At 37.5% G+C, this 16052-nt stretch overlaps 1 protein-coding gene across 35 annotated transcripts in view; it reads right to left on the reverse strand.

The window, feature by feature from the left end:
* NRXN3 (neurexin 3) overlaps positions 1–16052 on the reverse strand; it is a 1559048-nt gene that overhangs the window by 154992 nt on the left and 1388004 nt on the right. For all 35 annotated transcript variants that reach the window (XR_009399188.1, XR_009399187.1, XR_009399186.1 and 32 more), the window contains one exon: positions 904–993. Coding sequence is in view for 31 of the 35 variants with exons in the window: in XM_059373628.1 (XP_059229611.1) it covers positions 904–993 (90 nt within the window). In the remaining 4 variants the exon portion in view is untranslated. The remainder of the gene's footprint in view (positions 1–903; positions 994–16052) is intronic.

Here is a 16052-nt window from a genome sequence, read left to right on the forward strand (position 1 = left end):
AAGAAGGGAATAAAGAGCTTCCAGAAACAGAGAATTTTCTCCATTGAAAGACCCTAGCGAACTGAAGCCACACAGAAAATTCTAACATCGGGTATAACCGCTGCCCTCTTTTATTAACAAAGTGGTTGTTTTCTTCAGCAAATCAGAACTGCTGTTTTGCCTTTCATGAGCCTTTCTTTTCCAACTCATTGTCTTAGCCACTTGCACTTTTGTTGCATAAATATCAAACACATAAGGGTATTACACAACCAAATGTAAAATAGCTTTGCTTTTTTTTTTTTTTTTTTAGTTTCAGCCAGCAACTAGGACACAATTAACCTCTTATGAAACACTTTTGCCTCTGAAGTTTGAATCTAAAGGCAAAATTCATCTTTCTCATTCTTTCTTCATTTTAAAGCAAATGTTGGAAAACACTGCTCCCCTTATAACATTTGTCTTAAGCAGTTTAAGTTACAAGAGTTGATCTGATGATTCTTTTTGTTATCCACGCTAGAGAGGTAAAGCCAAAACAGCCTCAAGATGGAAGTTTAAAGAGTCCTTTTGAAATTTCTTTAGAAAGCTTTGGTATAAGAGGTAATTTAAAACAAATTAACAAATAATGTCATGCAGTGGTTAAATTGCCATAATACATTTCTTTTTTAGAGGTTCCTAGAATTTCTTGTTTGTGGTTGTCATGCTGATAGCAAGCTAGATGTTAGTCCCTTTAACTGTATTTTAATGGCAATGTATTATAGCATGATTTATCAACATATGGCAGGTGGAAGCTGACACAAATTATAATGAAAATTAAAACAGTCATTTATGCAGCAGGCGATTATCATTTAAGGAACATTTATTTGCAGGCTTTAAAAATGAGGGTTTAGAATCAAATGATTTTAAAATGAAAGTTTTAACGACGGTTACCTTTTTCCTGCAGCCACTCCTCTACGGGCCGGTTATATTTGAAGGGGATTTTCTGTTTTACCATTTGGAAGCGTTCATTATCAGTGTTGCCTTTAAAGTTTAAAAAACAGCTTAAAAAACAATCTGAAAAGTCAATATGTCATTAAAAAACATCCTAGGTTTTTGGTTTATGAAGTTTTTAGAGATAGATGTCAATTTATCTTTAGTAGAGGTGGAGTTGAAGTCACTCTGCCCTTGGTTGACAGGCTTGAGGTCAGGTGAGTCCTAGCTATGCTGTGTTCCACCACGTTTTGGAAATGTGGCATAGGATGGGAAACAGTAAGAGCTTTTTGGCCATTTATAAAAACGGGTTTACCTTCACTCTTCTCCCACCACGTCTGACTCCAACCACACCTTCACTGGGTCAATGGAGGCACAAGGATTTTCTTGGTCTGCGAGTCATTTACCTGCCAGACCAGCTTCATCTATGATAGGGGCTCCCGGGGGTGGTCTTAGTCCCACATGATCTTCTTTCATGGTGATGTACCATATCAGAAGCATGGGGTTATCTACTTCATTATTCTTCTCTCAAGTGTTTTCAACTGCTCTACCTTCTGGTGGAGGGAAAAAGACAATTTAAGCTTTGAATGGCCAAGGGAGACTTCTTACTCCATAAAGGAGACTCTGGCATCCTACCAGCTATGTTAAATAGATGGGGTTTTTTGGATGGTTCTTTACATTTCTATTCCTCTGCCCAGACTTCTTCTACACTTAAAAAAAAAAAGAAAACCCAAAGTAAATATTTGTAAATCAAAGCGGCTATAAATATAGAGATAGAATAGTAGAAAACTTTTAAGCCCCTACTTTTTATTACTACTAATAGATGCAAGCTTTATATGTTTATCTAGTCTCTCTCTCTTACCTTTTTATGAGAAGTCCTTTCTGAACAAGTATCTATTCATAAAGCCTGTTTGGGATAACATCCTCCAAGCATGAAATACCTAATTAGTTTCAAGCCTCAAACATAATGCTTTTAACTGCTACTATGCCCCCTTATTCCTTTTGTAACTGTTGTTACCACCTCTGGATGGTTTGTCTAATTAGGATAGATTTGGAGGTGTTATTGTGGAGATATACCCCTAATGAATATGCTTCAAATCACAAAATAATGAAGCTATGCTTTGGGAACTGTTCTCTCTCATCAACCAACCTCACAGCAATCAAGCAAAAACTAGCAAATTCTAATTCATGACTTTTCACTCATAGCCATATATTGGAACTTAGGGAATCCCATTTCAAATTGCCAACATTAAAAATGAAACCATGTTGCTACAAAAGTTGGGTATTCATCCTTTCTGATGGAGGCGTAATCCTCATTTGTGGAGCATAAGAAATAACATGGAGGACATGGGGAGATGGAGAGGAGAAGGGAGTTGGGGGAAATTGGAAGGGGAGGTGAACCATGAGAGACTATGGACTCTGAAAAACAACCTGAGGGTTTTGAAGGGGCCGGGGGTGGGAGGTTGAAGGAGCCAGGTGGTGGGTATTAAGGAGGGCACGGATTGCATGGAGCACTGGGTGTGGTGCAAAAACAATGAATACTGTTATGCTGAAAAGATATAATAAACAATAAAATTTAAAAAAAAAAGAAACTAAAATCTCAAAACAGGTATCTTGGAAATCATTTACAAAGAAGTCTTAAAGCCAGAAAGAATGTGAAGAGCCACATGAGTCAAAGGTGACCATGACATTTCCATCTTAGGGCCACCTTCCTACAGGAGTTATTCTTGACAAAGAAGATTCCACATGTGGCTAAACTGGTACCTGCTTTCCATGAGGTGCAACATGGGAAACGGGTGGCCATGCTGGGAGATGTTTCCAAGATTCCCCATTCATTTCTGCTATGAACAAATGATTTTAAGAATCTGACTCATTCTTATTCTGAAGGAATAAAAAAAAAAAAAACCTAAAAATAAAAACAGCAACAACAAAAACAAAGCTCATGAAAGACACAACGATGGATCTGTTTCCAGCCTAATCATGGGATCTTATGTGGCTGAGATAAAATATATTAACATATCGAAGGATAAACGACAATAAATGGAGTATATTACTTCTCATAGGAAAAAAGGGGGAGGAGAAGGTATAGGTAAGGAGAAAAAAACAAAGGCAATCTCTTGGTGTTTCAAGAAGCTCATGGTGAAAGAAGTTAATTTTATCTGTTAATATATTTGCCAATTAGAGATTATTATAATGATCCTCCTGGGTAGATCTGGGGATTCAGAACTTGATTAATCCAAAATAAAGTTGGGTAAATTCTCACATGTCTTCACAGAAAAGGAGCATGCACTTTTCTGAAAAGAACCTATATCCTGTACTCTTAATCCTACCCAAAAGAAGACAGATAACACAAGGGATATCATCCATCTTCATAAGCTTTGACCCCTCTGAATTTTTAGTTACAACAAAGTATTATGCTGAAAAATGGCAAATGGGTTGTGCCAGATTCACCTTAAATATATTCTATTACTTTGGGTTTTCTGTAACTGTTGTCGGCTGCAATATTAAACATAGTGATAACCTTCACTTCACTCACTGTGGAATGGATTAGTGAAGTCAGTAGCAGACATAAAACTAAATATGCTTAGAAACGTGCAGGCAAAATCAGAAGTATCCAAAATGCTCAACTCTCGGAGTTCTAGGTACACTAAATTGACTAAATAAGAAGATGCAATGATTTACTTCCTTGGGATACTTAGGGGCTCTCTGTCCTCCTAAACATCCCCTCCCCATACACTCTCTTCCAAACCTAATGCTCCACAGAAAATCATTTTGAGGCATGGTACAGGCTAGAAAAAGAGGAAAGTATGTTGGGTAAGCAGTAAGTGATATGTTGGAAGGACAGCATAGCCATAGTTCCACCTTAGACCCATTGGAAAGGGAAAGAGAGAGAGAGTCATTCTTCTCCATCTCAGCTTTAGAGACATTTAGAAAAAAATTTTAAGTCTTCCACACCAGATTGATAGTGTCTGGCACTAAAGATAGTGATCTTGCATACTGTTAAAAGTTGTGAAAGATGGAAGGTCCTTTGGAAAACCACATTGGTTTAAATCGCCACATTAACATTGTTCTTAGTCTCTTTTCATGTTCTTGTTGGTTTTTATTTTAATTTATCTCAAACATTAGTAAGACCTGTTTTAGAAACATGTGCATGAGAATGAGTTCATTTGCCCCAAGCCCCATTTTGTTAGACTGACTGACGAGTAAACAGCCTTCTAAACATAAGAATTCATACACAGGGACTACCCTGAAATCTGAGCAAACCTTGCCAAATTCATATACATTCGTATTAAATCCTTAATGACATCCAGTTGTACATTTCATATAGCAACCAGTATGAGAACTTGAACAAAGAGTGAAATCAATTCTTCAACAGAAAGTGATGACATCCTCAAGAGAGAATGGCCTTATGGATAGTAATGTCATAATGTCACTAGAAAGAGGCATATGTACGTGACTAATGAGACCAAAATGTAATGACTGCGCTTCTCAAACATACTGAGAAATCTATAAATTGCACCATGAGATCTTCAAATAGATGTTTCCTAAATAACTTATATGGATCCGACACTCACCTATATAGACTGAATTTTGGGGAAAAACAAACAAACAAACAAAAAAACCCCCAAAAAATGAACTAGTTATCTTATTCTATTTAAAAGTGTGTGTGTGTGTGCGCGCGCGCGCGCGTGTGCGCATTTTTTTAAATCAGAAATTGAGTTTTTTCATGCCACCAGCCTCCCATATTCATTTGTATTTGTATCAGTGTTTCTATTACCAAGTATTTCGACTCTCGGAGACACTTGTAACTTGCGCTGTTAAATTATAATATTGTGAAGAGTAGAATACTCTGAGGTGAAATTATTAAGGCCCAACTGGTTCACACAGAGCTCCGACCTCTATTCAGAAATACCTCATGTTTTCTACATTTGAGCAAATCCACTTAGAATTAAAAAAAAGGAAAACAGAGTAAGGGAAACAAAGAAAAGCAAGTTGACTCTCCAACAGTCTCCCAATTCATCAGTCTCTCTTTGGGGTCCCAAAGGAGTAAAGTTGCAATTCATCCAAAGGAATTAATATATTTTTTTGGAATTAATATTTTTTAAATTGAAAAATGGACTGATATAAAGAACTTCTGTATAGCACAGAAAATGACTTTTATGAGACCTTCATTATCATTATCTATTGGCCCAAGCACAGATCCTATTCCTTAGCTACCATACTTATTTTCCTTAAGCCATAATCAATACAGCACAGGAGTTAAGACCATGGGCTTTGGAGACAAATTTGGCTTTGAGTTCTAACATTAGCATTTAGCAGCTGTGTGATCTTATGCAAGCGACCTGGCCTCAGTTTCCCCATTTCCCAATCCACTGTAGGACCTGTATAGGAAAATAGGAGGTAGAATATATACAAAACCTGGGATATGAAAAACATTCATGTTTTAAAAACTATTATTAACGTGGGTCAGTTCTTTCCTAATGATCTAAGGGAAGCACACAGATTCCAGGGTGTACTCCTATGACCCCAGAATTTTATCAGGCCTCCATTCAAAACATGACCATATTCCATCTGGTCCCACAAAGATTATCTTCTAAAGATCAACGAGCCATAGAAAATGAAACATCTTAAATATCCCCTAAATCTCCTAGCTGTTGCTTTTTATATTTCTGAGTCTTCTAAAATATACTTAGCTAACCCCATTTCCAAAACAAAGTGGGTTTCTAAAACCACTGAAAGTAAAAGAGCAATTCAGGCATTGACAGATGCGATTTCTTGGTCCCGCCACAGATAATGATGATATACTGCTGCTAAGTTGAGGAAGAGTGTCTTAAAGGTTCTGGCAATTTGCACCAGGCTGGCAGAAAATGCTTTTTTAAAGGTAGCCTATAAATACCATCTGAAATGTTGTCAAGCACATGGACATGCTAATAGGAATACTGTAACAACATTCATCTGAGCAAAATTAATGCCAGAGGTATATTTTACATTTTGTTTTGAGTCCTAGAATAAAAGAAAAAAACCCAACATTTTCTTTATTGCTTTGTTGACACTAAAAAATGAGACCACGGATCTAATGAACAGTCAAAGAATGAATACTATGTATTAGAGCCAGAGGCAAGAGAAAATCGATGTGAGCACACTCAAGCAGGAGGGCATTTCAGAGGTTCTTACAATGTCTCTCTCCCCACAGAACACTTTGTAAGTTTCAAAGCAAATATAAGACACTAAAGAAAAGGAACTAGTGAAACTCTCTAAGCTCAGCTCTGGTCTTGTTCCTGATGTTGACCCAGATGAACTCTCCCAGAGTTAAAAAGGAGGCTGTCGTGCTACCCAAAGGGCATCTAGAATGCTTTTCCACTTGGAAGTGATGGATGGACCTCCACAAAAAAAGCAAGTATCTGTTATTTATAAAGTGCCTTTCAACCAAAGAGTTCAAAATGCAATTAAAAGCATCATCTCATCAATCCTCAAATATACCTTTGAGGTTGAAGGAAAAAGAACTATCTCTATGTTATGAGTCTTGATCCTTTCATGTGCCAAGGTAAAGAAATTAATCTCTTAGAGGAGGAAACTGATCAGCTGGGGGAAGTGAATTAATAGACCCAGAGCACAAGGGCATTATTAAGTAAGCAGGCTTCTTCAGACTTACTTAGGTGGTTCTGTGAGCCAAGAGAACCACCTTTCCCAAGTGATTAGATATCTGCTCCTAGACAGTAGTGTGGGTCGCCCAGGCATACCCTGACTTGCCCAGTATGTTGGCCCACACTGTCTTATATGCTTACATATGTTCAGAAATGGAAAACATATGTGGAATGGCATATCACTTCCTTCTTATATCAAAGTCATCGTATTGATCCACCGTTTCTAGGCTATGGGGATTAAGCGGTTGAAGCAAAGATGACTCAGACATGAGTGGAAAGAGCATTGGTGGGGCGCCTGGGTGGCTCAGTGGGTTAAGCCTCTGCCTTCGGCTCAGGTCATGATCTCAGGGTCCTGGGATCGAGCCCCACATCGGGCTCTCTGCTCAGCAGGGAGCCTGCTTCTCCCTTCTTTCTCTCTGCCTGCCTCTCTGCTTACTTGTGATCTCTCACTCTCTCTGTCAAATAAATAAATAAATAAATAAAATCTTAAAAAAAAAAAAAGAAATAAAAGAGCATTGGCTGTGGAGTCGGACTCTACATTTACCATTTCTGTGAACTTGAACAACTGACTAAATCTAGAAGAGTCTCAGAGTTTCTTCACTAGTCTAAAAAAAAAAATGAAGATAATAATATCATTGTTACAAAGTTTTATACAAGTTAAATGCAATAATCCAGGCAAGGACTTAGTTTATGAGTAGTTAGAAGAGGATGCCATGGGGAGGGTTTGTGATTTACTTTAATTCTCAAGATCTTTCCCTAACACATGTTGGAAAAAGGAGAACCATGTTATAAGATATACCCTTGGTGTTTTATATCCAGACATCCAAGGGACCATGTCTCTAATCCTTGACCTTTGTTCCTGGGTGAGGTGACTTTTTGTGCAGATATGCTAGCATTGAGGTTCTCTTTCATGTCCCAGATCTAACTGAAAGTCCCATTTCTGTTGAAATGCAATTATACTCAGGACCATTTGCCCTAAGGCAACAATTAGGACATATATCATGATTCCCCATCCTTCTCCTGCACCTTGAGGCCATTCTCAACCCTCTTCTTAAAGCTCATTGCTCCTGGAATTTCTCTTCATTGCTCCTCATCCATCAAGGATACTTTCAATCCCAGCAATATTAATAAAACAGGGTCCAAGAAGCTGCAATACCTTTGTTTGTTTCCATAATTTAAGGGGAAATTTTCAAGCAATTTCTAACAGAATATGCTTCAGTATGATAGGTCTACGTAGCATCTATTCTCTATTTAAGAGCCACTTTCAAAAATGACATGCTATAAATTAAAATATAAATTGACTATAAAATTCGATTTGCTTCCATAATTATTTCAAAATGTGCACTAAAGCTAGACTAGTCCATTTCAATAGCTGAATTTTGTCTAGTGCTTCTCTGCTTTTCTGGTAAGCATGTTTACAATATCTATGTCTCAGTGTGTCTTTAAGCTTTAATTTCTCCATATATAAAATGAGGATTATAATAATAACTACAACATAGGGTGGTCTTGAGAACTAAATGTATATAAAGTGCTTAGTACAGTATGTAGCACGACTGAAGTGCTCAATAGATCACTTATTACTATTGTTGCTATTGTGGTAACAGTGTCTGATTCAAAAGGGTTAAACCCAAGTGAAGGTAAACTTACAAGAATTACTTCACTACACAATTTTTAGTGTTCAAACTTTTTTCAAATTTCCGTTCAACATAAAGCCTTAATGTCCGGTCTTCAACCATTTGACATATGATCCCTTCCAGACTCCCCCAGGTGCCTTTCTTCTTATCACTTATTTCCTCCTTGTTGCAAAAGCCACAGTGTTATTTTAGGGTCACCCTTCCCTGTGATCCACGCATTCCGGTATGTCCAACCTCTGTGTCAGCCTGTGTCTCTTTAATGTTGTTGGTTTCTTTCATTTCTTTCTAGCAATGTTCCTGTCTCCACTCCTTATCCCCTTTTATTCCTCTCATGCAGAGGAAATCAAACTCTGTTTTTAAGGGCAGAATGTTAGAATATTTGGTACAAAGAGATCATGTATGTGTGATGTTTCTATACAGCTCAGGTTATAGGTAGGAAGTTTAGAGGGATAATTTCAATGGGGAACAAAGAAAAACATTTTCATTCTCATGAATGGGAAAGTCACACCAAAAATCAGTATGTCTCATGTCATAATAGCCTGATGTTGTAGTAATCCTTCTGTTTTGATCTTATGGACTCCTGGTATTTATAAGTTATAGGTCTTCTAGACCAACCTTAAACCTTGTGCCTGCAAATGATTAAATTATTCCCAAAGATCTAAAAGACCAAAATCAGTGTATCATGTACCACCCACACTTGACCTGGTTAATATATGAGTTTGCAACAGTTGTCTAAACAACCACATCATGTTACTGTCGCATATTAGGCTTATTTCCAACAAAACCCCAACAGCTTCTAACTGAATTCCTTACCCAAAGTTTGGGTCATCTTGCATTCATGCAACACACTTGGTGAACTTCAAAGCAGAACTTTAATTAAACACTATTAAATGTATTCTTTTTTTGTTTCATAACAGTATTCCAACCTGATAAGAAAATGCTTAACTCTAGGTCTTTTGTCTTTTGAGGAGACACATTTCTTAGCTTTATGTCATCTGCAAATTTGATAAGCATATCTTTGTGCCTTTATTCAAGACCCTGAAAAATGTACAGAATAGGATTATGTGGAGGCTTTATAATGTCTATAAATTCTTTGAAATTCCTTTCTGTAAGAGATGGAGTTTGATTCTCCAACCTTATGTGTGGGCTGAACTTAGTGACTCAATTCTAAACAAGAGGGTACCTTGGAAGTGACAGTGTATGGCTTGAGAGACTAGATGTAAAAAAGCTCTGTGATTTCTCTCTAACTTTCTCTCCCTCTCTCCCTCCTTTTTCCTCTCCCTCTCAATATCCACTCCAGAGAAGCTAGTGTTATATCTTAAGGACACTTAAGTCCTTCAAAAATTACATGTCAAGGACCTGAGGCCACCAGACCCTCCAGGCTTAGGTAAGTCTTGAGATGCCTGCAGTCCAGCTGCTATCTTGATGTCAACTCATCTGATACCTTGAGCCAGATCCACTCAACTAAGCTGCTACCAAATCTTGACCTATAGAAACTGTGACACAGTAAGTATTTGTTGTTTTAAGCAACTAAATTTGGAAGGTAATTTGTTACACAGTAAAAGATACAGAAAAGCTAGAAAGCTTCATCTGAGTGTTTCAGCTCAACTAGAGGCAGATCTCCTTAAGATGCTGCCATAGTCTCTTTATACTAGTTCAGGGAAATGAAGATACACTGTGTCTAAAACATGCATCTCATCGGCCAATTTGTTAATGTCATCTGAAGAGAATTAGCTAGTTCCATAAGACTTGTTTGGATGAGCCCGTATTAGTCCTTAGCCATTATCAGATTCTTTGTTAAATATGGTTAAATACATCACAATTTTTCTGTTAAAAAACACTTGAGAATTTTTATGTTATCATTCTCAAGTTTAAGAGATAAATCCTTTCATACAACAAAATGTTTGGGACAATTTTCCCAAAAAACATAACCACGAAGGTCCTGTTTAAGCAAAATTTTTGTGTTTTTTTGTTTGTTTGTTTTTTTATGTTTTATAATTAAAAAGCAGTTTTTGGGTTTCTGGGAGTAGAGTTCTTTGGAACTCACAGTTTGTATTTTGAGAGAAGAAGTCTACAATTTTAAGGTTGAACAGACTTCAAAGATTATCTAAGAAATGTATTTTCCCTCTTTTAATAGTTCTCGAACTTCCTACTTACAGCATCTTTAGAAATAGGACTCCAAGCTGAGGCAAGCATCAGAGAGTGGAGATTTTAAAGATAACCCTCCCCCAGCAAAGGTATTAATTAAGGAATTGTCTCTGCTCCTATTTGTTTGATTACATGGCATTTCCAAGGCTTTTCAAAAAATGAACCAGTTGGCAGCCACGCATCATTTGGTGCAAGATTCAAAGGTCAGAGATGCACTACTGCAATGTGGTACAAGAATCAAAATTTTCCCAGTGAAGAGATGACCTCAGGGAATGCAGCAGTTGTAGTATATCTCGAATTCATACAATGCCTCGTTAACTCTCCTTGGCAAATTAATTCAAATTGATTTGTTTGTGAGAATTACAGCATGAACTCAAATCTGGCTACAAACAAAGGATAATGATAAACAATGTATGGAGCTCAAAGAATATGTCTAGAGAAAAGTAGAGATCAGCAAGGGGCTGTTTTTTATAGCAGAACTGTCTTTGTTAAAAAGAAAAAAAAAGGAAGAAGACAAGGAAAAAAATGAAACAAAAACCACAATTTATATAAATACAACTTGTTTCATAAATAACACCGATATTTCACAAATGCTCAAAACAAAGGCAGATAAAGTACTTGATAGTGTCCAAAGGGAATATAAAAACAAGATAATTTTTTTTTTTAAAAAACGGACATTTCATTTTTAAAGAAGCAATTAACTCAATTTAAGCAAAGTGATAAGACATGCTGAGGGGGAAAAAAAGAAGAAGGCGGCCATGTGATATGGAAGTTAGAGCCAAGATTAATTCCAAAATATCGAATCTTAAAGAAAAGAGAGGGGAGGGTAATTTCTCAGTGAAAGCCATTAGTTTACAACTTCAATTGAGTCTGAAATTTAGGGTTGAGAGGGAGGAAGTCTAAGAGGGAAATTATGGCTGCCACAACCTTTCCCAAGCTTGCTGCCCAAGCTCACTGCAAAACAGGTCCAATCCCATCTTGACAACCACGCCCCTTTGCAATGAGACTCTTGTCACACCTCCCGTCAGCAGCTGAGTCTCCTTTTCTACACCTTCTACTTTTCTACCCCTTGATTCTAGGTTGGCTCTGAGACTTGCTTTGTTTGGCACAGAGCATATTAGCAAATGGGATGTAAGCAGAGGTCTGAACAGCCCTTGCATGGTGAGTGCTTGCCTCCTCCTGCTGCTGAAGCCTGAGACCATCATTATCAAGAAAGCCAAAACCAGTCTCGGCTCCTGGAAGATGAGAAGTCCCAAGAACAGAGACCCCAGCCTTCCAAGCCACTTAGCCAGCTCAGCTGAGGGCCCAAACCTGTAAGTGAGGCCGTCAAGACATTCCAGGTCCATCCAAGCTGGCCTGGAACAGATAAAACATCTTTATGACCCACAAAAACACAAGCCAATAAACAACAAAGGTTTGGAGGGATTTTGTTCTGCAGCATATCTTCAATGATACAGCCAGGGAGTTGAGAAATCCAGGAAGGACTGAGAAGCAGACACTGGGTAAATGAAGCAGCCTCCTGTGTGAGGGTTTCCGCTGAGAACCAACCAGAAGTGGGGAGATGCTCCGCTGCTACCTGTGGAGTCAGAGGAGCTTGAGGTAGTAAAAACCTGAGGGGTCCTGGAATGGAGACAGGGAGGCACGGATCCCTGCTACCTTTTCTTAGTCCTCTTCTTTGTTCTTAAGGGAGAATGATCAAATCCAAGGAAAGGGATGCAATACTGCGGCTCCTCAGAGGAAGGGGACAGGTCAGGGCCGAAGGAACTGGGACAGGGCAGGAGAACCAGAGAGGGACTGCTACTTCTCTGGTCTCCATTTCTGGACTTGGACGAGGTTAAGGGTGGGAGAGTGGTAGGGTTGACTCCAGAGGTAATAAGGAATAGAACCAATAAGGGGCCCCTCAGCTACTTGTGTCACCTTCTGCCATCTTCATTCAAAGAGGAGTGGGCAGAAGCTGGTAAGAAAAGCAGGTTTAATGGGAAGATGTTCTGGGACTCTAACCCCTACCCATCAGTGGATTTTTTTACTTCTTAAAGGATTCCATGGGGAATCTGGAAGGACTGCCTTTTTTTTTTTTTTTTCCTGAGCTAATATTGCCTTTACTCCCATCCCTTACTCCAACCTTCTAACCAAACCAAACCTCTGATGTTCCTGTAGGATATGAATAATCACTGATTATGAACTGATAGCCTTACTTGGGCTTAGAATAGAAAGGTATGTTCCACCACACTCCTTGCTAACACAAAACAATAAAAACAAAGCAAAACACTGAACTGAAGACCAAAACCAGATAAAAAACATTCCCACGTTGCGACTTTGTCTTTTAAAAAGCACGCACTGCCTCTTCAACTCTTTTTAAAGCTTATGGGTCAGCTTTAAAAAAAAAAATACCCTTATAAACTCACTGAGGGGAGTTTAAAAGTCATTTTCTGGGACTTAATAGTTGGTATCAGAACTGTATTACCTTAGGTGAATGGCAGTTGGACAGTAGAGAAAAAAATCAAAAATGATCAAAATCTAAGGGGTTAAAAAAAGAGTAAGGACAACTCAAATGACACATACTTGTCAATAATTAGATGTACATCACATTTTAAGTCATGACTCAAGTATTAGTTCATATTGTAAATGTGATGGCCGGCATAGCAATTAAAAAAAAAAAAAAATATATATATATATATATATATTTTAAACTTGTAAAAAGTAGTTAATAATTATGTAAAATTATCCATACATTTAAAATATTTACCTAAAACCTAGACTGCTCTATCGTGCAATTGCAGTTCTTGAGGGCATGGTTTCTTGTTGTTATTGTTTTGGTATAAAATTTTAATCACCTTAGAAACAAGATTAAAAAAATCTTCTTATACCACCCTACTTCCACAATCCCCTTTCCAAAACACAGTGACATGAAATGCCGACGCATCTTAATTGTTCAAGAATGGTCATGAAATTGATGACTGCTGCTACTTCAAGCAGCAGCAGGTGTTCTGACTCCAATAAATCACCAAGTTATTACCTTTGAAAGTTTAAATGATTACCAAGGTTCTTATAACATCTGAAAAACTACAAATTTGAGATATATTAATAAAATATTCATGACTTTCCCTTCCTTTAACTATTTAATATAAAATATTAACTAGCATGATATTAAATCTCGACCATCTGAGAGCTATGTCTAAAGATCTTTAGGCTATTTTATGTTTAAATATATTTATTTGTGCCAGGACAAAGGCAATGTTTTTAGTATTTACCCAATGATGTGTGTGTGTGTGTGTCCTGTATGTATAGAGAGAATTTATAAACATCTCAAAGGAAAGAATGTCTTCATATATTCTCCATGGAAATTTGTACCTTTCCACAAGAAATATCTCCTAGATATCTGTAAAAAATAAATGTCTTGGATTTAAAGAAATGACTGGGAATCATTTCAAATGACATCCCTAATGATAATGGAGTGGAACAAAAAAACTTTTCCAGCCAAAGAGGAGAATCAGACAGGTCTATTTTCTTGGTAGAAGAAAGCCATACTGTATCATCTGTAACATTTCAAATTATACTAGTCAAATGAGAGTAGTCTGTTTTCTGCAGAAATCTCAGAACCAACCAGGGAAATGTACCCGATGATCTAGTATTATCACCATTCTAATTGCGAAGATCCTTTGAATTTTACTCTTTCAGAAATCCCACTTTTATCTTTGCAATGATGATCCAAAAGATTAAAAGAAGGCCTTTGAGTGACTCAATTTGCCTACTCAGGTTCGTGCAGGGTCTCCTGATGCCCCATTGCTGTCTTGTCAAAAGGCACTTAGGACATCAGTAAGTATAAGGCACAGCTAGGACAGGAGATGACACAGGTGAGAGAACAGCATGTAGTCTTCTTGGTTTTATGGTTTAATTTCTGATGACCAGGGAGGGTACTTATTTCAGTCCCACTGGAATCCTGACAAGTTTTAGACTTCTGAACAGGGAATGCAATTTCGCATCTAACCAAATTCAAAGGATGCTGTCCAAAGATGTATCTTACTTCTTACTTTCTTTCAAAGATTTACTTCTGAGTGTGACTCAAAAAGGAGAACCTAGACACAGTGAATACTAAAGAAATAGATTTCTTCCTTACTTATCCTATTTGATTTAAATATGCTCTGATTGAATAATGGTCCAAACTCTATTTATGATTCTGATCCTACCACAGGGATTTGTAGAGATGGATCCTTAATAAATACTTTCACAGATGTATCTAAATGGTTTCTCTTCACAAAGGAATGCCGATCCTGGGGTTGCTGCTGTCCTTAGAGGTTGGCTGTGACAACTGGGATTTCAGCTGTTACTCCACATTCAAAAGGCAGTGAGGTTTGAACATACATAATGACTGCTCAAAGTCTTGAGCTTCCTAGTCAACAGTCTGCTTGTTCAAAGTAGCTGCCCTGGGGGAAGTGTCACCAAACAAGGGATCAAAACCACAAGAGGAACAAAATATTGATTATCCCAATGGACCAGGAAAAATGAAAGCAACTGTAACCTGACAGAATGGTGCCGTTACATGATTATGCAGCCACAGAAGGAGCTGGGTTTACTGGCTGAAAAGTTCTTTGATGTTGTGGCCTGAGTGTTTCTGGGTGACATCTTACAACTACTACTGCATTTCAACCAGATCACTGGAAGGTTGACTTGGAAGATATGTTGCAGATGAACTGTGTACAATTACTGAGGATGGGAATAAGGCTGGAGAATTGTCATAAAGGTCTGGAGTCAGCACTGGGGAGGACTCTGAGTCAACGGGTTAGCAGGGCACCTGGCTCAGTTCAGTTGCCTTATTTCCAGAACAGAGCCATTAAGAGTATTTCAAAATTCCCTTTATGATCCTCCATGGAACTCAAAATTCTCTGAGGTCTTAGTAGAAGGAAGTCACAAAATGAAGCAAAACTATTAGATTTCACTTGGTTCATCTCCTCTAGGGGATCTCAGTTGCCCCCTGGGAGTGGTTCTTCTTTTCCATGTATTACCTTCATTTTTTTTTTTTTTTCCTGTCTAGAAGTCTAGCTCTACCCTCACCATATAGAAAATTCAGTAAAATTCCAGCTATTCATTTCGAAAGCCTAAAAGCATTTTGGTTCTATTTAAGTTTGTACTTCACTTATATAAATTCCTATTTTATTTGAAACAGTCAACAGCTCACAACAGTTTTATATAGGTTTGAAAATGAACTACCAAGTATTTCTAAACTTTGGCTGTCTGAGAAGATTTTAGATTTATTTTTACTTTACATACGTATCTATGTCAGATTTATATTTAGTTATTTTTTTTAACTTTCACGGATGCCTGAATGTTCTTTTCTCTCTTCTACCATTTTGACTAAGTATACTGGAAAATTCACTCTTCTGGACCCATAGAGAATCATCCCAGGGTGATTAAATTTAAGATTTAATTGTTTCAACAAACAAAATTTTCACCGTAAAATCTCAACTATACATAATAAAAACTTGTTATTTTCCTATTACTTTTTAAATGAACTTAGGTATATTTCTTGTATGTAAAGGATACGCTTTACCTTGGTATATACTATATTATGTACATGCAGACAATGAACTCAGAAGCCTCCAATAATGTTAATACAGTTGAGCAGTTTCACATTTATTGAACACCTGTCGTATTGTCTCTTTGACTCAGAAAAAAAAAAAAAAAA

The sequence above is a fragment of the Mustela nigripes genome, chromosome 13 (assembly GCF_022355385.1).
Source record: "Mustela nigripes isolate SB6536 chromosome 13, MUSNIG.SB6536, whole genome shotgun sequence".
Taxonomy (NCBI): Eukaryota; Metazoa; Chordata; class Mammalia; order Carnivora; family Mustelidae; genus Mustela; species Mustela nigripes.